This window comes from Heloderma suspectum, chromosome 4 (genome assembly GCF_057233095.1).
Source record: "Heloderma suspectum isolate Gila_16-S chromosome 4, 16-S_ref, whole genome shotgun sequence".
In the NCBI taxonomy this organism is placed as follows: Eukaryota; Metazoa; Chordata; class Lepidosauria; order Squamata; family Helodermatidae; genus Heloderma; species Heloderma suspectum.
Genome location: NC_139461.1, coordinates 136,885,568 through 136,899,793, shown reverse-complemented (window position 1 = coordinate 136,899,793; position 14,226 = coordinate 136,885,568). Strand labels below are relative to the sequence as shown.

Below are 14,226 nucleotides of genomic sequence, written 5' to 3'. Positions count from 1 at the left end.
AAATATTATACAACAGGGAATGAACATTCCAAGAGAGAACAGCACACAAAGGAGCATCTTAATCATTTCAACACATGTATAACTTCTACATCTACAGTTAACTTTATATAAATGGTCTGACACATTGAGAGAGACAGACAGACTTCATAGTACTATATAAATTCACAGATAAATGTAAGTTATGATTTAGCCTGTAACTTTCAATGGGGAGAAATCCTTCACCTTTAGTGAATAATGTTTTATTATAGTGAATCTGCACTGCTGACTTTCAATAAAATTTGACCACATCTTGGAATACTGACCACTGGTATTCAAATACCAAGGGCCTCTTTCCTCACACAGCCTTAAGCTTCTAGAGTTCTTGAAGTGGTATTAATATTACCAGGAGTTAAATCTGTTACTTAGCTGCATACCTGACAGATTAAGTCTATGTTAAAAATCAAGGAAGTGCTCAGTTAATCCAAGCATAGGTCACAGTGAAGGAAACTTTGAATAGCTCAATAATACAGAGCTAATTGCTACAACTTACTCATACTAAAGTGAGTGAAGAAAATCTGCACCAAAAGCCCCAAACGTCTATGCTAAAAGCATTTATATGAGAAAGCACTCACATACATAAAAACAGCAATTCTGAACACAGGCTGCTTACACTCCACTGAAATGGATAGGATTTAAATAACCCAGGGTGGGCAACTTGCAGCCCCTCCAAATGGTTTCAGACTGCATGTCCCATCAGCCCTAGCCAACATAGCCAATGCTGAGAGATGATGGGAGTTGCAGTTGAAGAACTGGAGAGCCACAAGTTGCCCACACCTGAATAACCTAACAGTGCACAGGATTGTAGCCCAAGATAAATCTACTACCAGCATTATACATAGCAGTCATATCTGCACCAATATATTTTAATTACCATAATTTGCATTGCACAAGTTTGCTCAGTTGGGGGCGGGGATGGGGGCTGTGGTGCATCTGAGATATAGTGGGGTTTTGAAGTTATTTATTTATTTAGAATATGTATACCCTGCCTTTTAATCAAAGGCTGCTTACAAGCAACCAGTAATAATACCACGAAACAACTCCAAACACTCACTCTCTTTCTCACACACACACAGCCAAGCAGCAGCCCTTAGTCCTCTGGCTGCGGGAAGGGTGCTTTCCTTTGGTTCAACAATCCTCAGGCAACTGCCAGCTGGAGCAGAGTGCTCTGTCTAGTGGAAGGGAAGGAATAAGGGAACAAACTCCCTGCATCTGCTCCTTCTCGGGGGGAGGGGGGGGAGCTGGTCTTCCTCTTGCCATGTTGTTCTTCCTGGGAGGCAGGGGCTGTTCTGATTCTGTTCAGTATGGAGGAGAGAGAATGGACTTGCAAACATTCAGGGGGGCAATGGGTGTGTACAACCAGAGTGACAGGAGCCATGCAAAATTAAATGGGCATCACATCCTGAATGCCCTGGTCAACCACTATTTTTGTTAAGCATGCCACTGGAGAGCGAGGTGAGCCAAGCCCTGTTAAGTAGCCTGCTGGCACATTCAATTGCCACAACCATGGCTACCTCCGTTTCCCCCTTCTTTGAGGGCTTTCAGAAGGCATAGATGGCAAGAGCAGAGACAGCAGGAACACACCGTGAATTCCTTCTTTCTCTTTCATTCTCTGTACAACTCAGTTCTCGCCTGCCCCACCCCCCATCCTCAGAGCCTAGTTAGGTAGTGAAAGGGAAAGAAGAAAAATTAGTCTTTGAAGGGCCAGACAGCACCCCTCAGGAGGCAGGACTTGGCCTGGAGATCACCAGTTTCTCACCCCTACTAAATATGTATTTGAAATGCCCAAGCAGCTCTAAGGCTTTCTTCATAACAATTGAAATTCTCAGAAATCAGCAGCAGCTGCCAAATTCTGTGTTAAAAGTCATACGCCACATGTTGCACATAGTGCTTTTTCCCAAGATCAGCATGGTTCAGTTTTTGCCATGACAGCAGCCAGTACAAAATTCTACCCAAGTGACATGTATATGCAGCAGAATTTACCTTTTGAGGATCTAAGATACAGTTGCTATACTAACCATAACAAAATGCACTCATAAAAACAGCTTATTTTCATTAGAATCTCATATTAAGTTTTGTAAATGCGTGAGCTTTGCTCCACCTGTTAGGCATGCCCACTCTTTTACAGCTCTCTTAATAACTCTGCCTTTTGATAAGGCAAGGTGGCTAAAGCATGCTGAATGATGACAAAATTCACATCAAGTGACTCAATCACATCGTGGCTGATTCTATGCGTGTCTCCTCAGTCCTACTGAGTTCAATAGTGTTCCCAGGTAAGTGTGTATAGGACTGCAGCCTGAATACATACTTGTAGGCCAGGATCCAAAATTGCTTCAGGCAAATCTAAGGGACTGGGTGCACACAGAGGGATTTGTTACTTTTTTTGTTTGAACACCAGACTCCCATGCCATATTTTTAGGATGTTTCAAAGCCCCCTCAGTTTCAAAAGTTATTTGCCCTGCAGCTTGGGGACTGCTGTTCCACTCTCTGAGAAATACAAATCAAATCAGCCTTGGGCATATGGAAGGAGTTATGTGGTTCTTTGATCTCAGCCATAATTCTTTTTATATATCAGCGGCTCAACTGCCCCCCTTCAACACTTCAGTAAGATATGGTCTACAACTATCTTACAATGTCAATTCTTCAGGTTGCACACTTTCAATACTCTGAACTGGTGGAATTATAGCCACTTAAAGCTGATTCGTACCTGTACATATACATCACTACGTATCTCATCACAACGGTTAAGATGAATGCAAGGAAGAGCATTGCGTCTCTTGAAAAGCATTGTTTGGGAGGGTATGAAAGCTCTGTCTGTGGGGGTTGATTGGCAATGATTGTTGCATTTATCAAGTGATGAACACACGTGTGAACCCTTATGCCATTTGATTCAAAACAATAGCCTCTTATATTTCAGTTCTTAGGGCTAAGGTAGTGTCCTTTTAGGGTAGGTCTCCATGCCCTTACCAATTATTAAAAGTCTCCTTTTGGGCAGTTGTTCGTATTTAATGATGTAGAATGGTATGCATCTTTTAAACACTGGTATCTTGACTCTTCTCTTAGCAGTTAAATACTGTGTTGTTCATAATGCAGTTTGGTCTATACCAGTTTATTATGCACAGCTAAGGTAATGCTAGAATTTTATTATTTCCTGTCTGAAAAAATCTTTCAGTTAATAGTCAAGTTAATAGTCAAGTTCCTTATTTACTAGTATTCAAAATGACAGGGCACTAAATTGGGTGTGCATTCCATTTAAGAGACAGCCCAAAAGTTTGGCACTCACCAATGTGCTGTGAGATTTACCCTGGGATTACCTGAAGGCTTTTCTTGCCTGTAAACTACTGAGTACAGACTATGTAAAGAATGGATATAACAAACGAATTTGCAATGGTAGCACTGAAAAAAACCCAAAGTCTTGAAGCTGGCAATGTGAGAGGTTTATGATACCCCTGCGTCAAACAGAAACAAGATTCTTCCTTGCTGAGCAAGGACATACAGTATGCACACCACACACACCATCTCTGGTATCATCTGCCTTCAAACTTTAGTTTATATCATCACCTCCATTGCCCAGGAGAACCAGCTTTCTTCCTACTATCTCCAGGTGGACTTGTTCTGCTGACCACCACTCCTGACCCAACAAGTAGCATACTGCCAACATTTAACCTCATTATCTGTTACATTTCTGTAGTAGCTTTGTTTTACTGATTTAATGATTAATGCTACTTATAACTACTGATTCTTCTAACAAGTCTTTTCAGACCCAACAACCCCTCTCCAACCCCAGCTAGAATTTCTGTTTCCTCTACATTCCTTTTGTCACTCTGCAGAGACAAAGTGATGGACCAAGTATCCTTAGAAGAAGTTACTGATACGGATACTTTGGAAACTTCACTGCAAACCGGGGGATTGTTTCTACATCAGCATGGCCCAACAGAGATAGGAACCAATGGATAACACAGTGTTCACACTCTGGGAGGATGCTGAATTTCCCAAAATTGGGGTCCCAACATTATTGCCTTTCTGGTCCCCAGCAATCCCAGAGATAGGTCCAGGTCCAACCTTGTAACGACCACATAATCTGCAAGCCCCTGATATGAATGTCTGCAGACCCCTCCTCCCCCACTTCATTTGGGGACTCTGAACATGGAGACGCTGTGACTTCACCATCAAGTCAAGGTTTATTTTTGAAACATCTTTCTGATAAAAGCTTGCACAGCTTTGGGGGTTTTCTGGTAAATTTTCCAGAAGATTCCCACTCCCACCCCAGGCAACCACAGCTAATGTTACCGCAGAGGCAAGGCTCAAACAACTTGCATACAAACGGAAGGTACATGGGAGCTTTTATGGCAGCTAAGACATATTAGGCTAAATATTAGACACAATAAAAGTATCACAGTAATAGCTGGGATTTCTACTATGAATGGGCAGGACCTTCTTTTTTTTTAAGAATATGTATACTGGTGAGCTGCCACCTTCAGCACCCACAGAAGAAAGGGATACAGTTTTTAAGGGCTGGTTCAAATACTTACAATCTCAGAAATACAATGCGGTGCACGAGCAAGTCTCAACACTGTCCACAACCCCACTGTACAAAATAAAATGTGACATAGGCATCTGCACAGATGCATGATTTGCCACAAGCCTTCCATCTCTCAAAAGGGAAGGAAAGTGAAAATAAGGCAAATGACACATGCAACCACATGTGTGCACATCTGAGCCACATTTAACTCCCTATGCATGGTGTCCATGTGTAATCCTGAGACTTTCCCCACTGTGTGTAGGGCAGGGTGGGAGACATGTGGCCCTCCAAATATTGCCAGACTGCAATTTCCATCACCCCTAGTCAACACACCCAATGGTGAGGAATGATGGGAGTTGCAGTCCAATAATATCTGGAGGGCCACAAGTTCCCCATCCCTGGTATAGGGTCATCAACAACTAAACTGGCCTTTAGTTCCCACAGGATGAATGACACCACACAGTTTGCGACCCATCCCTTGGAATCACTTTTGTCTTCTATACTGAAGAGTATTACCTTTGATATGAACAGTCCCTGCTACATCCAAGGCACAGTCATAGAATCATAGAATATTAGGGTTGGAAGGGGCCTACAAGACCATCGAGTCCAACCCCCTGCTCAGTGCAGGAATCCAAGTCAGAGCATCCCTGACAGATGTCATTCTGTTGTTTTCTGCCCAGCACTCCAGTTTATCAAGATCACTTTCAATTTTGTTTGTCTTCCAAAGTATTAGGTATCCCACCCAATTTTGTGTCATCTGCAAATCTGATAAGCATTCCCTGCACCTCTTCATTCAAGTCATTAAAAAAATGTTGAAGAGCACTGGGCCCAGGACTGAGCCCTGCGGTACCCCACTCGTTACCTCTCCCCAGTTGGAGAAGATCCCATTGATAAGCACCCTTTGAATCCGTTATGTAGCCAACTGTGGATCCACCTGATCATTGTTTCATCTAGCCCACTTTGAGCTAGTTTGCTCATCAGGAGATCATGGGGCACTTCGTTGAAAGCTTTGCTGAAGTCGAGGTATATTATGTCTGCAGCATTCCCACAGTCCGCACGGGAAGTTACCTGATCAAAAAATGAGATCAGATTCATCTAGCAGGATTTGTTCTTGACAAATCCAAGTTGGCTTCGAGGAATCACTGCATTGTTTTCAAGGTGCTTACAGATGGATTGCTTGAACATCTGCTCCAGAATTTTCCCAGGGATTGATGTCAGACTGACTGGTCTGTAGTTCCCAGGTTCCTCCTTTTTACCCTTTTTGAAGATAGGGACATTAGCCCTCCTCCAGTCATCTGGCACTTCCCCTGTCCTCCATGATTTCTCAAAGAGAATAGACAGCGGTTCTGAGAGTTCTTCTGCCAGTACCTTTATTACTCTAGGGTGCAGTTCATCTGGCCCTGGAGATTTGAACTCATTCAAAGTAATTAGGTGTTCCTTGACCATATGCCTATTGATCTCAAGCTGCAATCTTCCCCTTTCAGCCTGTACTTCGCCTTTGCCAATGGGGTCATAGACCCTCTTCTGGGAGAAGACTGAGCCAAAGTAGGAATTGAGCACTTCTGCCTTTTCTTTGTCATCTGTTATCATTTTTCCATCCTTATTTAATAGCTGAACCACCATTTCTTTCCTGTCTTTTACTATGCAAGTAGTTGAAGAAAGCGTTTTTGTTGCTTTTAGCATCTCTCGCTAACCTCAGCTCGTTCTCAGCTTTAGCCTTCCTGACACCAGCCCTGCAATTCTGAGCTACCTGCCTGTACTCTTCCTTTGTAGCTTGGCCTTCCTTCCACTTCCTGTATGTGTCCTTTTTTGTTTCCAGGTCATCTCTAAGCTTTTTGTGAAGCCACACTGGCTTCTTCTGTTGTCTTCCACCTTTTCTTCTTGTTGGAATTGTTTGTAATTATGCCTTGAGAATTTCCTTTTTTAAAAACTCCCACCCATCTTGGACTCCTTTTCTTGTTATGCTTGCCATGGGCAAGGGACTTATCATTGTTCTGAGTTTATTAAAATCAGCTTTCCTAAAATCCAGGTTACGTGTTTGTCTACACTCGGCTCTTGCTTCCTTTAGAACCAAGAACTCAAGTATAACATGGTCGCTTTCCCCCAGAGTTCCTGTAACTGCTACTTTATCCACTAAGTCATCTCTGTTGGTTAGGATCAAGTCAAGGATAGCCAATCCGCTAATTCCTTCCTCTACTTTCTGTAGCCGTCATAAGAGTGATACCGGTTTTCTGGAAAACACACCTCTCATCATCCAGCTCTCCAGATGTTGTGGAAGCACTCTTGTTCTCTGGACCACCCCTCCAGGAATTGCTCCCTCTTCTGCTGTGTGTATGTGTGTGTGTGTGTGTGTGTGTGTGTACACACAAGAAAGGGGGGAGAGAGAGAGAGGGAGAAGGGGTGGGGTGGGGTGGTGTAGAGAGGGAAATAGCTGGGCAAGCCTGAAATGTACAAACTCCACCCTCTTTGGCTCTGGCGACACCCACCGTCAGCTCAACTTTTTCTGCGTGTCAGTGGCCCATGGGAAAAGGTGCCCTTCCCCCACCTTAAATCAACTGTGAGCTGATTTAGCATGTTTGGCTTATGTGTAGTAAATAAAACTAAACATGCATGTCATGTTAATATTATGTGCTGCACAAATATCTCAAATGCGTTTTTTTCTAATAAGCAAAAGTAGTTGATTTAAAATATTTGACTGAGAAAAATATTAATAATTGGCACTTAGTGTGGTTTGTTATATTCACACAAAATCAAAGTTTTACTTGGAAATCATTTTTATTGCAATACTTATAAATATTTTAAGGCATGACAACTCAACAGCATATACTTCCCTCACACTGTTTGAATTTAGAAACATTAAGGCACTGAAGAATATGAACATACTAATTTTAGCACATCCAATAAGCTGTGCCTGGTTTATGCATGCATACTTCTTTAGGATAGTCACTTGAAACAAGTTAAATTACAACTTTTAAAGTGCTCCTTCTGACTAGCATTCTATTATTTCATTATGTTACTAATTAAATTTGTGAGACAATACACGTTTTAGGAATTGATTTTTTTCCCCAATGAAAAACATTGGCGGAAAATGTTCTGCTCCACAACATCAACCTTTCAACTTCTCATGCCCAAACTAGCAGCTGGCCTGAAAAATAAGGGGTGGAATCCAGTCACATTTTTCATTTGATAGAACTGCTTCTGTCAGTATTACAGGAAATGGGGGGGGGGGGTGATTGCCTTTCTCCCCTGCACACCATCAAAATCTGCTCTGCAAGGTTGCAGAATTCTCCAGAGAAGATTTTTGGAGGCATAGGGGGGCTGCAGGTGGAAGAAGGAAAAAGACCTATTGTACAAAGAGACGTCTGCTTGTGCGTCATTGGATTCTGTCCAAGGACGGCAACCCTGATTTTTACCATAACCTCTAAGAAATATAATCTCCAAATAACAGGAGTCAAGTGTCCATGGTAACTTGTGTTGCCAAGATGACATTCTGCCATCTTCTGAACTAGATAGAGATTCCACAATGCTGATAGCTTGATAGCTGTACATGCTGTGTCATTGCCAGAGGAAATATCTGCAAATGGAGATGAGGAAAGAGATTTACTAAGGAAAGACTTATAAAGACAAGGACTAGAAGCTTGAAGCTAATGTAGCCAGTGATGGATAACCAGCAAAGGGAGTTAAAGCAAGAGATATGATCACAGCAGTAGAGGGATGAGAAGGGATTTGAGAACAGTGATATTTTGAGAAGACTGAAGACCAGATGCAACAGGGAAGAACAGAAATAACATGGTTAAGAGATGACCAAGATGCTCATAAAAATTTTAACAGTGGTTGCAATAAGAAAAGGGTACAGTTTGAATATACTGAAGAGTACCTGGATGTGGAGGGAAAAGGGGAGATGCCAAATATTATTGCAAGGTTCTGCGCATAGGGGACAGTTCTGTATATAACAGGGACAAACAAGTGAGGGAGAAATCTTGAGCAGAAAGAAGTGTCACCCTTTGCCACTTCAATCAAACACAGCGAGACATCCAGAAGACACCAAACATAACTAAATGCTTGAGCACATGCTTCATATGTAGATGGTCCTAGGTTCAATCCTTGGCATCTCCAGTTATTAAACAGGAGCAGGGGCAGGTGATTACTGATTTTATTTTATTTGTACCCTGTCTTCTGACCAAAAAATGGCACTCAAGGCAACTTATGGGCACAATTAAAACTTATTAAAACAATAAAACAATACAGGAAAATACAATAAAAATGTAACAGTACAGATATTTTAAAAATTAAAAACAGCACCCAACCCAACAAACAGGCCAAAGGCCTTCTTGAATAAAACAGTCTTTGCCTGTCTCCTTGGGAAGGAGTTCCATGGCCTGGGAGCCCTCTCTCATGTCTCCACCAAACATACCACTGAAGGTCTCGAAAGAAGGGCCTCTCCAGAAGATCTAAAGTACTGCCCAGGCTCATATAGGAGAAGGTGGTATTTCAGGTAGCCTGGTCCCCAGCAATATAGGGCTTTATATATCATAACCAGCACTTTTAATTCTATTCAGAAACAGACCAGTAGCCAGTGAAGCTGCTGTAACAAGGGAGTCACATGCTCCCTGAAAGCAGCCCCATTCAACAGTCTGGCCACAGCATCCTGGGCAGCTGAAGTTTCTCAACAGTTTTTGAAGGCAGCCCCATGTAGAGCATGTTACAGTAGTCCAAACAGGATGTAACTAAAGCATGTGTGACTGTGACCAGCTCAGACATCTCTAAGAACAAGTGCAGTTGGTACACTAGTTCAGCTGTCCAAACGCGCTCCTGGCCACTGCCAAAACCTGGGCATCCAGGTTCAAATCTAAGTCCAAGAAACACCCAAACTGTGAGGCTGAGTCTTCAGGGAGAGCGTAACCCCATCCAGCACAGGCTAAATCCCTATTCCCTGATCTGCCTTCTGACTAACCAAAAGCACCTCTGCCTTGTCTGGATTAAGCTTCAGTTTGTTTGCCCTCATCCAGCCCTTTACTGACATCAGGCACCAATTTAGAACCAGAACAGCTTCCTTGGATTTAGACAGAAAGGATAGAATTGTGTGTCATCGACATATTGGTGGCACCAAACCACAAAACTCTAGACTAGCTCTACCAGTGGTTTCATGTATATGTTAAATAACCCAGGGGATAAGATGGAACCCCGAGACAAACCACAGGTCAGTGGCCATTGTGTCAAACAGGAATCCCCCAGCACCACCTTCTGATATTGCCCCTCCAAGAAGGACCAGAGCCACCATGTAACAGTGCCTCCCAATCCCACTTCACACAGACACCTCAGAAAGATACCATGGTCAATGGTATCACAAATCACTGAAAGGTCCAACAGAACTAACAGGGACACTCCCCCTGCCCAGTTCCTGGCATAGATCATCCACCAAGGTGACCACAGCAGTCTCTGTCTCATAACCAGGCCTGAAGCCAGATTGAAATGGATCTACATAATCCATCTCATCCAGAAATTCCTGGAGCTGAGAAGCCACCACATGCTCCAGCAACCTGCCCCAAAATGGAATATTGGCGACCTTCTGGAAATTATCAAATACAGTGGAGTTCAGGGAGGGGGTTTTTTAAGCAAAGGTCTTACCACAGCCTCCTTTGGGCACAACAGACTCTCACCTTGGCATAAAGAGGCGTTCACCACTACCTTTACCCGTTGAGCCGGTCATCCCCCCACTCCCAGCTGCTTTTATAAGCCAGAAAGGGCAAGGGTCCAGCACACAAATAGTAGGCCTCACCTCTCCAAGGATCCTGTCCGCATCCTTGAGCTGTACAAATTGAAAAGTATCCATTATAACTGGACAAGCAGGAGCCAGAGTTACATCCACTGGACCTCTATCAACTATTGCATCCAAGTTGGAAAAGATACGACTGATTTTATCTGCAAAGCTTCACGCGAATTGATAACAGAAGGCTATCAAGTGGTCCATCTCTCCTTCTTGTGGCCCACAGCATAACAGGCTCTGACCACCCAAAAAAAGCTCCGCTGGGCAACTCAGAGCAGCTGCAATGGTGTTAGGGAAGCATAATTCCTTTGCCGCCTCTTATTGCCACAGAGTAGGCTTTCAAATGAGCTCTAGCCCATGTTTGATCGGACTCATTTCACGTTTTCTGCCAATATCGCTCTAGTCGACATCCCACTCGTTTCATCGCCCAGGAAACCAAGGGGATCATTTGGTTCCACCCCGTGAGAGAGTATGCTCAGGAGCAATCATTTCAACTGCCCAGGCCATGTCTTGATTCCAGAGATCAACTGGGCTTCGACAGAATTGCCTTGTCAAGGTGACAGGAAAATCCCCAAGAGCCATCTGAAAGCCATCCGGATCCATGAGTCTCCTGGAGCTGACCATCTTAATTGCCCCTCCCTCCAATCCTCCCAGGAAGTCTAAACCCCTCCGGTTAATGATCTGTCCATGACAACAGAACTATTGAGTTCCTTTACCCCAGATCACCATCATCTCACTCTGCACAGAAACCCAGATCCAAAGTGTGCCTTGCTGAATGAGTGGGACCAGATACTAATTGGGACAGACTGTGGTTGCCATGGAGACAATGAATTCCTAAGCCACTCCCAGAAAGGTGGCCTCACTATGTATACTGAAGTCTCCCAGTACAACAAACTGCAGAGACTCCAGCACCAACCCCAAGACCACCTCAGCTAGCTCAGAAAGGCAGACTATTGAGCAGGGGAGCGGGCAGTATACCACCAGAATCCTTGTTTTGTCTGAGGTGATATAATGAAAGGTCTGTGCTTGAGACCCTGGAGAGCCACTGCCAGTCAGAATCGACAATACTGGCCTAGATGAACAAATTGTCTCATTTAGTGTAAGACAGTTTCCTCTGTTCCAGGAAATACACAGGTAATCTAATTGCATTTGATTCGGACGGGGCTGGTGTGCTCTTTCTCCCCGTGTGTTTATTAGCTCCAGATATTAGCCCAGTCCTGTTGAACTCAGTGAGACTTACTTCTGAGTAAACCATGCTATGGGATGCACTGCACTATATAACTTGTTTCAATATTCTTACCTTGCCTGATGTAATCAGGCAAGTAAAAAATTACTTGGTTACTTACTTGTGGCAAGTGAGACTCCCCACCAGGTGATCAAGCAAGGAAACTTGAAAGCAAGTTGATGGTTCTTTTAGGCTACCAATAGGCCACAAACTACTAATATGTATTTGTCTGGACAGGAGAGGATAATAAATAAAATGATGACCAGTAATTTCCATGAACTTTAAATATAGTTTAGAGCAGATATAGTGACAGTACTTGAACACTCTCCCATTTACAAAGCAGCAAAGCAAGCTTGACTCTGGCTAAGTTTGTTCACAACAAACCATGTACAATAAAATCACAAAAAGGTTTAATCATATAACGGATCATATAAATGCCATAAATAAATGTTCGACATTGGACAAAGCCAGTGTCATTTATTTGTTACAGCACGGCCAGCAGTCTCTCGTGTGCCCACTCTTTTGCACAGCTTTTAAAAAACAACACATTCACCAAGAATGTCAAATATCATGTTTTCGAGTTTCAGCTCCTCAAACCCAAATATGTTTTCGTTACTTTTTGCTCCAATTTCCCACTCTTTCTGGCTGCCAATTGAGATATTTTAAATTCACTGCACACCCACAGACTTGACATTCAACGAAATTAATGCTGCGATTCAACAACCCTCTTAACTCTCCTGCTGAAGTACACTAGCTGAACAGAGATTAGTCCAAAAGCAGAATGAATTGCCACCTTGCTTTGTCAAGGGCCAACACCAACAGGCACAATCTACCTGGATGATCAGAAGAACATTCCCACTGAAACGAATGGGAGATCGCTATTGCACAGGACCCATTCATTCAACCCTTGCTGTGCAAATGGCTGTCTGCTGTGCCCACTGTATTCCCTGCGTAACGGCATCTAATTGGGAGTAAATTTTACTGGTTTCAAAAGCTCCAAGTAACCTTATTTAGGGTGGGGGGGGGGCGATGTTTGCAATATTAAGGATGCAATCCTATACGCAATGGTCTTACTTCTGAGTAGACATGTACAGGATTGCACTGTAAGCTACCTTTCTCGAAGCACTGGATCCTAAAGGAAGCTAAAGTGGCAACTTCCTTACTCTGGAGTAATCTCTTTAAAAGCCTATGGGGCGACTTTAGGGGTCACTGCTTCGAAAACGACTGATCTACCCCTCCTGAAGTTCCACGGGACTATTGGTGGCGAACTCCGGCGCTGAAGCGGCTTGCACGCTGCTGCCTGCAGGAATACGTGCTGCACATGGTCCTCGGATAAGGTAACATTCATGCAATATTAACACCCCTCCGGTCATGCAAAAACTTCGCGTGCAGAACAAGGGCTGCGCTGAGCGCCGCCGCTAATCCCCCGGAAGTGAGTCGAAACTCTTTCCAGGATTACAGCTCGTGATGAGGAGTATTCAAACAGAACAGAAGTGGTACACGAGTCTGGGCCCTGAAGGGAACGCGAAACCAACGCACAACAAAGGCCGGGCTGGAGTTCCAAGAGGTGCCCGTCTTGAACGCAACCGGCAGCCCTCGCCTGCACCGGAGGGGAATGTTGCGCGCTTTTCCTATTTTAAAAGCAGGCTTCGCTGAACAGAGCCGGCTGTGCGGCCGAAGCGATGTTCCGAGTCGCGGTTCCTGCGGGCGCTCGTGGGGTCTTTGCGGGGAAAGCGCGGGCGGCGAGGTCAACCCGGGTGGTTTTGCGGGCGCCCTTGCTCCCGGGGGCTTTCGAAAGGCTTTCTAACGAGCCGCCCCCCTCTCTTCGCATCAGTCCCCATCCCCGAGCCGCTTTTAAACTCCATTCGGGGGAGGGGGGGGAAGCACCAAAACTAAACCGGAGCTAGTTTGGTTGCAAAGCCGTATTTGTGGGGGGGGAGCCTACCCAGGCCCCGATCCGGAGTGACTCCGGATAGCATTTATCCCAAACTAGATCCGAGCTGATAAGGGCGCAAGGAAGGCACAGGGGATCCCGGTAGTCCGGAGCTCCTCTACAAGGACGGAGCGACCGACCGGGGCGGGAACAGGGGAGCGGGGACGACCCCCGCGGCCAGCGCGGTTCGCTTTGCCAATACCTGCGCCACGAGCGGCACCAGGGTCTGCTCCACTGAGCGCGAACGGATCTGCAGCCCGGGCAGCGGCTCCCAACCCAGAGCCGAGGCGAGAGTCGAGCCCGGCGGAGAGCGCGGCCACGATACTCCGCCGCCGCCGGGAAACGCGGCCATTGCTCCGGAGCCGCACAGCTCGCTCCTTCTTGGCTCTCCCGCCCGCGCGGGACCCGCCGGGGAGAGGAGGCAGTGGCTGCAGCCGCGGCTCTCCTGCTCTGCTCCGCCCCAGCCTCCTCCTCCTCCTTCCCGCCTTCTGCCCTCGCCCTTCCCTCCAGCTGCAAACGGAGCGTGAGGGCCGCCTCAGAGGCTCGGGCTGGTTTTGTCGGTCCGTCAGGTGGGGGCTGGGGTGGGGGGATGACTCACCAATTTTTGTCCCCAAGCCTCCTGCCCCCCTGCCTTTGGTACGCGAGTCAAGCGCCACTGGTAGAGCCCCTTCAGCGTCTGTGTTCACACACGCATCTTCCCAACTCGGTGCCTGCAGCACCAGACGGCGACTTCCTTGCACGTG

At 45.3% G+C, this 14,226-nt stretch overlaps 1 protein-coding gene across 3 annotated transcripts in view; it reads right to left on the bottom strand.

Moving 5' to 3' along the window:
• The window catches only part of CTNNAL1 (catenin alpha like 1), a 59,548-nt gene extending 45,613 nt beyond the window's left edge, over positions 1 to 13,935 (bottom strand). For all 3 annotated transcript variants that reach the window (XM_084850628.1, XM_084850629.1, XM_084850630.1), the window contains exon 1: positions 13,686 to 13,935. In XM_084850628.1, coding sequence (XP_084706754.1) covers positions 13,686 to 13,835 — 150 coding nt within the window. In that variant the 5' untranslated portion in view covers positions 13,836 to 13,935. The remainder of the gene's footprint in view (positions 1 to 13,685) is intronic.
• Positions 13,936 to 14,226: the final 291 nt, after the last annotated feature.